Raw genomic sequence first — 8940 nt, forward strand, 5'->3', positions numbered from 1 at the left:
AATTAGGCTGTTGAAACAAACTGGCCAGACAGATAAGCACCCTGGTCTTTGATTCCTGATGTCCCGTAAAGTATCACCCATGAGACTGTCTCTCTCATATAAGAGAATTCCGTCCTTGGGACGGGGCAGGTGGGGTCTCAGCTCCATGCGAGATGTGACCCCTCTGAGCCCAGCAGCCAGCGGCAGCCTTGGAGGAGACTTGTGGCCTGCAGGGAGCCCAGGAAGGAACCAGTATAGGGCTGAACCCCAAAATGGAGGTGATTTGGCCAGGCTGGTTCCCCACGGCCAGGGCCCATTTACCTTCCTCAGACAATGCAGAGGAGCCTGGTAGGAGGTGTCTCTTCCGGGACCCAGAAACCCAACAGCTGGCCCCCTGCCCTCCCCTGTATGTGCTCCCTCTCCCAAAAGGAATATGGAGACTTCTGAAAGTGAGTCGTGTATATGCCAAATAGAGAATTAAGACCCCAGTTACAAGCCAAAACCCTGTTTTCCCAGGGAGCATTTTTTTTCTTTTGATTATATATCCAATGTAGATGGTGTAAGTAGAGTCTTCAGATTCCTTCTTAAATGTGTCACTTGTTAAGCATTCATATTGAAAGTTACATGTTACAAAGATATTTTAATTTAGGAATATTATTTCCTCTCCCTAGCGTGTTAAAACATTGACCCAGATGAAATGGCCCAAGTGACTCAAAGATTCGCAATGTGTTCTCTGTCACCACAAGCTCTGCTTTCTGAGTCATCGGGCCCCTTTGGGTGGTCATTGCCTCTTACCTGCCTTTCAGCTTCTAAGGTGAAAAGACATGGTCCTGCTTGTCAGACCAGAAAGCAGATGAGCTCACCACAGAGCACACAATCCCCCAGGAGAGCATGCGGTGCCAAGTATGGAAATGTCATCGGCTCCTGCCGAGTCCATCCTGGGTGACCCTGCAGCCGAAGGGAGACCCTTCCTCCAGCTCAGCCCATGGTCAGGCCCCAGGAGAAGGAGACGGAGAGCACAGCATCTGGACGGCACCTGGTGTCCTCAGCACCTGTGGCCAAGGCTCCTGCCCTAACCTTCCAGGCCTGTGCTCTCTCCTCCATGAGGCTCCTTTATTAATTCCAGCTGGCGTTCAATTCCCCGCCCCCCAACTGCCTTGTTCTCCCTGCCTGTCACATTGGGGGACACCAGACAGAGGCTGTGCACAAAAAGAACTTGACTCTGGCCAGGGGAGAGAAACAGCTTCAGAAAGAGACAGTTCCCAGGAGAAAAGAGGTGAGGGCACGAGGAGGCTGGGAGAGCTGGAGAGGGTAAGGAGTAGGTTGCCTGGCCAGCTTCTCTCTGTGAAATACCTTAAAAGAGTGAGAAGGGGAATAGCAGAGAGAACAGAACTGTGTAGTGGAGTCCACAAATTGGGAATTTGGAACCACCCACTGAAGTGCATTGATTTTTGGCTTTTGCAAGCCCAGCCAACTCTTGCTGAAGCACCTGGGTCTGCAGGTGCCAGAAATGCCACAAATTAGTGCTTTGGTATCTAAATTAGAACTTCTAGCCACATCCCACTCCTAGGTATATACCCAAAAGAATTAAAAACAGGGTCTCGAACAGATATGTGTACACCAGTACTCGTAGCAGCATTATTTACAGTCACCAAAAGGTGAAAGCAACCCAGTGCCCATCAACAGAGGAATTGATAAGCAAAATGTGGTGTCTCCATATGACAGAATACCACACGGTCATGTAAAGGAAAGAAGTTCCCATATGTGGTAGTTAGATTCAGTTGTCAACTTGGCCAGGTGAAAGCACCTAGTTCTGTTGCTGTGGACATGAGCCAATGGTAGGTGAATCTCATCTGTTGCTAATTACATCCGCAGTTGGCTTGGAGGCGTGTCTGCTGCAATGAGTGATGTTTAACTTAATTGGCTTGTGCTTAAATGAGAGAACACAATGTAGCACAATCTAGCAGCTTGGCATTCCTCATCTCAGCACTTGCAGCCCAGCCCGGGCCCTTGGAGATGGAGAAAGAAATCACCCTGGGAAAAGTTGTTGGAACCCAGGGGCCTGGAGAGAAGACCAGCAGAGACCATCCTGTGCCTTCCACGTAAGAAAGAACCTCAGTGGAAAGTTAGCTGCCTTTCCTCTGAAGAACCAACAAAATAAATCCCCTTTTATTAAAAGCCAATCTGTCTCTGGTGTGTTGCATTCCGGCAGCTAGCAAACTAGAACACCATACATGCGCCAACCTGGATAAACCTCGAAGACATGACATTGAGTGACATAAGCCAGACATTAAAGTGATTCCACTAATATGAAATGTCTGTAACAGGCAACTTCATAGAGACAGTAAGTAGATTGCAGGTTACCAGGAGTTGGGGACAGGAATGGAGAGTTATTCCTTAATGGGTGCAGAGTTTCCATTCGGGATGATGGAAACGTCTTGGTAATGGATGCTGGTGACAGAAGCACAACATCATGAATGTAATAAATGCCACTAAAGCGTGTAGTTAAAAATGGCTAAACTGGAAAATGTGTGTTTTTTTTTATGTTATAACAATTTAAAAAAAAAAACCTGCTGGTAACAAATATGGTTCTTTTATACAAGAAAGGTTGCACTTCCTTATTTTCCTTAACTTTGTTCGGAGCCCCAACCATCCATGCTTGAGGGAAATTGAGCCCCAAATTGTTGGGCTCCTCTCCATGCCAAAGACTGGTAAAGGCCCAAATTGTTCACAGCACAGACCCCCAAGAGACTCCCGCGATAACGGGGCCTCCGTCTCTCCTGCCCACCATCTCCAGAATTCCACAATCCAGCCCTCTGCTTAAAGCAGGGGCGAGAGGCTCTGATGTGCAATGCAGAGGTATAAATGAATATAATATAAAGGAATCTTCAGCAATAATCTTGAAACAGTCTCAGCTGAGAGGCTAGTCAGACCTGCCCTGCAGTGACTCCAGGGGGCAGGAGATTGTGCCCAGGGCCGACCGTGTTGGGAGGCCCCGAACTCAGGCTGTCCCTGTCCCCACAGTGCTCGGCGACCTGCGGGAAGGGCCTGCAGTCCCGCGTGGTCCAGTGCATGCACAAGGTCACCGGGCGCCACGGCAACGAGTGCCCTGCCCTGGCGAAGCCGGCCGCCTACAGACAGTGCCACCAGGAGGTCTGCAACGACAAGATCAATGTCAACACCATCACCTCCCCCCGCCTCGGTGAGTGCCTCTGTGGCCCCTGCACCCCGAGGTGCGCAAGTCTCCAGGGTGGCCAAGCTTTATGGCCACAAAGCCACTGTTTTGAACTTCTTCAAGGTCCACATTTCTCAGCTCTGTGGGAGAAATGGAATGGCAGCCTCAGATATGATAGGTTGAGTATCCCACCTACTCCTTCTGTCCACAAATGGGGACACTTGAGAATGTCCCTCAAACATTTTAGGGTTCCTGAAAAGTGAGGTAGCCAGAGCAAGTGCTTCTCTCTGGGAATGAAAGCTCCAGGGGTGTCCATCCTTTACTGAGGCCTTGAGGATGCATAAAGGCTGTACCTTTTGGGTTCTGTTTCACTTGCAAAGCCCCCTTCTTAACCTTCAGGAACTCTAGTAATGGCATGCATGCTGAAGTAGTTGGGTGGAAATGTATTGAAGTCTGCAGTTCCTTTAGAAAAAAATATTTTTCTGCATCAGAAAAGTAAAAGTGTTGGATGGATGGATGGGTGGGTGGATGGATGGATGGATGGATGGATGGGTGGATGGATGGATGGGTGGATGGATGGATGGATGGGTGGATGGATGGATGGGTGGATGGATGGGTGGGTGGGTGGGTGGGTGGGTGGATGGATGGATGGATGGATGGATGGATGGATGGATGGATGGTTGGAGGGATGGAGGGATGGATGGATGGATGGACGGGTGGGTGGGTGGATGGATGGATGGATGGATGGATGGATGGATGGATGGATGGATGGATGGATGGAGGGAGGGATGGATGGATGGATGGATGGATGGAGGGATGGTTGGAGGGATGGAGGGATGGTTGTATGGTTGGAAAGATGACTGGATGATCAGAGTTAAATGAGTATTGTAAAGTGTTCATGATACAATCTAGGTGGTTGGTATTCTGGCGTGAACTGTAAATTTCTTTCAACTGTTCTGTATGTTTGAAAATTTTAGTAATAAATTGAGGGAGAAATCCTTAAAAAAAAAAAAAAAGGAGCAGTGTGGTAGAGTGGAGTCTTTAAATTCAACAGGGAGCTGCTGTGAGATCAGCTTTGCCCCTGGGTGCTCCAAGCCTGCCCCTTTTCCAATCCATGCCTAGGACCCGTGAAAGCCTGAGAAGTCGGAGAGGAGCTTTCAATCCTGGTCTGATGAATCCTTTTACTGCTTTTGCAAATAGAAATCCCTAGGAGATATTTTCTCAACATTTTCCTAGAGGGGGGAGCCCCAGGAAACCAAGGGCAGTTTCTAGGTGGCTCTTTGGGACGGAGGGGCTTTGAGGCTGCAGAGTTGCCCGCATAGCTTTGGCGAGCATGCACCTTGTTGGCCTCCTCCAGAGCTTCACTCTGCATACCAGGACTGGGACAAATTCAGGGTGGGCAACCCCACCTACACCCACAGCTTTATAGATGCTACAGCTCAGAAACAGGGTGGCAGGGTGCTCTCCTGTAAAGATGCAGCAAGACCACCTGATGCAGTCACAGTGGTCAGGCTGAGGTAGCAGGCAAGCAGCATCCACAGTCCATGGAGGCAGTGGGTGCAGGGGAGCTCCGAGAGTGTCAGACCAAAGCTGCACCTTCTGAAGGGCTGTGTGTCGTGCAGTTCCCAGGCTGTCCATAACCCACGGGCTTTCTCTCTCCCCCGTCCCCTTAGCTGCACTCACCTACAAATGCACGCGAGACCAGTGGACAGTGTATTGCCGGGTCATTCGAGAAAAGAACCTCTGCCAGGACATGAGGTGGTACCAGCGCTGCTGCCAGACTTGCAGGGACTTCTATGCCAGCAAGATGCGCCCGCCGCCGCCGCCACCGAGTTCCTGACACCAATGAGGGGACCCCAAAGCCCCGACGCAGGGGCCGGGGACCGGTGCAAAACAAGTCCAGACAGCATGGCTGGTTTAAAGCCCTCCATCCCCACCCAGCCAAGAGCACACCGTTCTGCAGCCTGGAGCTCCTGAAACAAGCTCCTCCCACCCACAGGCTGTCTCCAGAACCCAATTGCATAGAACTTCAGATTGCACTTGACGTTTTCCATCAGTGCTTTTTTCTTAATATATTATTATCAGCCACTGGATGGCTATCTACAGCAAGGAAAAACAAAAAACAGACCAGAGTCACAAAATAATTGTCGTTTCTAAGGTTCTGTGTACCTTGAAGGGAAACACTTCTGGCAAACCATTGTGAAGAGAGAGATGTCTTTGAGTGCTTCTGTCTTGGCTGCCCTTAGATCTTTGAATTCCCAGCGCTTGGTGCACACCACAGGGGGACAATCCCATAAATGAAAACTTGTGTGTTAAAAGAGGCTTTATTCTGAAAGCCAGACGCCCCAGATGGAAGGACAGATGTCCACGAGCCTCTGCTCATGGCTTCCCTGGAGAAGGCTGGGCTATCGAAGAGCACATTCCTTTCAGTCTACCTTCCTAACAGTGCGAGGCAAGGACTTGGCTTCTCTACCGGTCTCTGAAAACATATTCTTCTTTCATTCCTGGGCCTTGCCTCAGCTCGTCCCTGAGTGTTTAAATCTGTGTAAACCGATCAGGACACCAGCACCCTGGAGTTCTGTGGAATAGACTATTCAGCAAGTGTCCAGGTTTGGGGAAGCACCATAGTTTTCAGATCTCTGCTTTTCAACCTCCGAGGAGCCTTTCTTCAAGGTGCTGTGAACAAGCTAATTTTGGCAGTGGAATTGCTTCCAGGCATATAGATAAGTTTGGACAGCTTTTTCAGGGCACATGAGTCTCCCCCACTGGGCCTCCTGAGGCTTCCAGTCTAGCCAGGATGTCATAGAGCTCTGCATATCATACTTGCCACCACACTTCCAAATGGCTTCCCGTTGGCCTTGGCCATTTATCTGAAGTCAATTACTTTTAAAACTTCTTGGTACTCGAACTCAGTCCCAGGATCTGCAGAGGAAGGCCTGACCCCTTCATCCTGGCATCAGTGGGCTGTCCCCCGGGTCCGCCCAGCCAGTGTCAGGGAGGAGAGCCCCTGGCTGGGTCTGCTCGCATCTCCCCCTCCCAAGCTTTCATGTAGCTCAGATCATCTACCCCTCCTCCCCCCATACCAGTAGCCATCATGGTGGTCATTATGTACCCATCTTCTGGGTGGGGCAAGAATGGTGCTCAGAATTGCACAATGTGAGTCTTTTCCTCCTGCGGTGCCCTCACTGCTCTGCAGAAGCCAGAACATAGCAGATGATCAGCCAGCTGGGTGCAGGAGGTCTGTTCTGGCACCAATATGGTGGGTGTTTCATGGGTGCTTATGTTCAAGGACTTAAGTGTGAAGCCCATTTACTCATCTCATTTCAAACGGAAGATCTTACTTAGGCTCATTTCCTGGGAATCATCTCCACATTCCCTTGATTTATTGGTGCTGTGTTTATGCTTTGGTTTCTTTTTTTTTTTTTTTTTTAATGACCCAAGTTTAGTGTTAGCTTAAATCAGAAAGCAAAAATTCGAAAATTTTCTACCTTTTCCCCTGTCTTTGGGTTGTATTTTGCTTTTTATTTTTTTATTTTTATTTTTATTGCATGGGCAGGCACTGGGAATTGAACCCAGGTCTGTGGCATGGCAGGTGAGAACTCTGCCTGCTGAGCCACTGTGGCCCACCCTGTTTTTTGTTTTTTAATACCACAGATGCAGAGACATGATGGGGATGTCAGGGAATTTATTCAGTTCCACTTCAATCAACAAGAAGCTGTTGAGAAATCCTTTAGGAGCTCTCTGGAAAGAGCAGAGAGTTTTCAGGAGACTGAGGACCCAGCCTGCAGGGCCAGCAATTGTCCAGGGCCCGTGCAAACAGGCCACCCCTCCCGGCCACTCAGGTTCAGCCACCAGCCATCTTCCCCGGCTCCCATTTCCACAAAGCCCACAGAGGCATGGGGACTGGGTTTTCATTGTTTCCCAGCCCCAAATCACCTTGTTCCTCACCATAGGGCCACACAAAGACCTCTGGGGGAGCTTCAGAGCAGAGCTGGGACAGCCAGCCAAGGAAGCCTGCGGCCACTTTGCTTGCTCATCTGCATGGGCTGGAGCAGCCTGCCCCAACCAGGCGATGGCATGTTGCACGCCCTCCTGCACCCTCTTCTCCCTGAGCAGAAGCAGAGGTGGGCATTCTCCTGGTGCCTCTGCAGATGCCCCCTGGCCACCCTGACTGGGTCAGCCCCCGGCAAGGGCCCCACCACCCTATAAAATGCCAATGATTGTTTCCGTTACCACCACTCGCGAAGTGCATGTCTTTCTGAGCTCTCTGAACCCATCCTAACGTGGTCGTTCTGAAAGCCACCAGCACACCCTGCATTTATACCACCAGCAGTGAATTACTTCGGCGATGCAATCCGAAGCGATCAGGACAGTCTTGTTCCATCTTGTAGCGGAGACATTGAAATTCTGTGATTCCGATAGTGAAGCTTCTATATTGTTAACAAAACCGTGGACTGTTACTCAAGTACTGTACCCTTCTGGTTGCACAAATGTGTTCCTGGACACACAATCTTGCGACCTTATGGTGCTATTTTTATTGGTGCAAAAGAAACCCCTTCAGTTGACTTTGGCTTGATGTTCTCCAAATACAGGGATCGATCCTCAAGGACGATAATACCGTTGCTTTTCTTTTTCGTTTCAGAGTCAAATGTATGTATTCTCCACTAGTTAACTTACACTGTGTACTGTACCCATAGTATTTTTATTTTACTTTTCGGTGCTGGTTTTGAAAAAAAAGAAAAAAAGAACAAAAGACAAACATTGGAAACCATTGTCTATGAAAGCAATGAACCATTTCATTAGAAGCAAGTTGAATATGTTTAATAAATTTTTTTTCCAGAACAGTTTTAAGACAGTCTGTGAAGTAATAGACAAAACCCCATCCTCCTGGGCCGACAGAGGGAGGCAGTACTCAGAGAGCTTACCTGGGTATTGGCCGCATCGGGCCACAGCCTGCCGGCCCAAATTGTGACCAGCATCAGGGGTCACTGGTAAGTGTGACTCTGGCCGGTGGCTGTGTCTTTCCAAGTGAATGCTAACAAATCATTCAGCTCTGTGACTCATCCTTGCATGCTTGCAAATTCCAGGGCACGGATATGAAGGCCTGACAGCTGTGTCAAGTCTGTGTGTCTGACACTGAGCAGCAGCCACCTTACTGGCCACACTCCATGGAGGTGACCGTGCTGTAGGGGACCCCTCACACAGAGCTCAGGCCCAGGGCATGCCAGAATGGGCACCTGCTTCCTACAACCTCAGCACTCAAAATGTAACCCCCTTGGCCCTTGCAATCTCCCAGCACTAGGGACACAGCAAGGGCACCCCACCCTCTTAACTGGGGTGTTTGCAACTGTTTGGGACCTGATCTGGGCCTGGCATGGAGCTGGGGTGGCAGATCCCAGAAGGTTTCATTTCCTCCTGGCATCAAGGAGAAAGAGTTCCCCACTGAAGAGTTTGCAGCCCCATTAGACAGAGAAGGCATCCTTTTAACAATGGAGCAGTAAACAGAAATTTTGCTCAATGAAAGCCATGTGTTTAACAGACAACAAGCTTCCCGTGGCCCCTTTGTTGCCAGGAAACCTGTAGCTAGTGTTAATCCTCAGGAATAATCACCCACTTGTCCCAGGGACCTTTTAGATCCTTCTCCTCCTTTCTCTCTGTCTTCAGATCTCTTCATGGCATAAATTTTTAACAGCCCTGTTGGTATACCATTCTTTATAAGCTGCTCTGACGCCTGGGTGACCCTCAGCAACTCTGGTTTGTTCGATGGAATTGGCAAGCTCTCAATC

The 8940-nt window shown here is 49.5% G+C and overlaps 1 protein-coding gene across 2 annotated transcripts in view; it reads left to right on the top strand.

The window, feature by feature from the left end:
• Window positions 1-8058, top strand: part of ADAMTS17 (ADAM metallopeptidase with thrombospondin type 1 motif 17) — a 345591-nt gene extending 337533 nt beyond the window's left edge. Inside the window, exons 23-24 of one of the 2 annotated variants that reach the window (XM_077124036.1) lie at window positions 3004-3181; window positions 4828-8058. In XM_077124036.1, coding sequence (XP_076980151.1) covers window positions 3004-3181; window positions 4828-4994 — 345 coding nt within the window. In that variant the 3' untranslated portion in view covers window positions 4995-8058. The remainder of the gene's footprint in view (window positions 1-3003; window positions 3182-4827) is intronic. The other variant, XM_077124037.1, reaches the window with a different exon arrangement.
• The last annotated feature ends 882 nt before the right edge of the window (window positions 8059-8940 follow it).

The sequence above is a fragment of the Tamandua tetradactyla genome, chromosome 12, assembly GCF_023851605.1.
Source record: "Tamandua tetradactyla isolate mTamTet1 chromosome 12, mTamTet1.pri, whole genome shotgun sequence".
Classification (NCBI taxonomy): domain Eukaryota; kingdom Metazoa; phylum Chordata; class Mammalia; order Pilosa; family Myrmecophagidae; genus Tamandua; species Tamandua tetradactyla.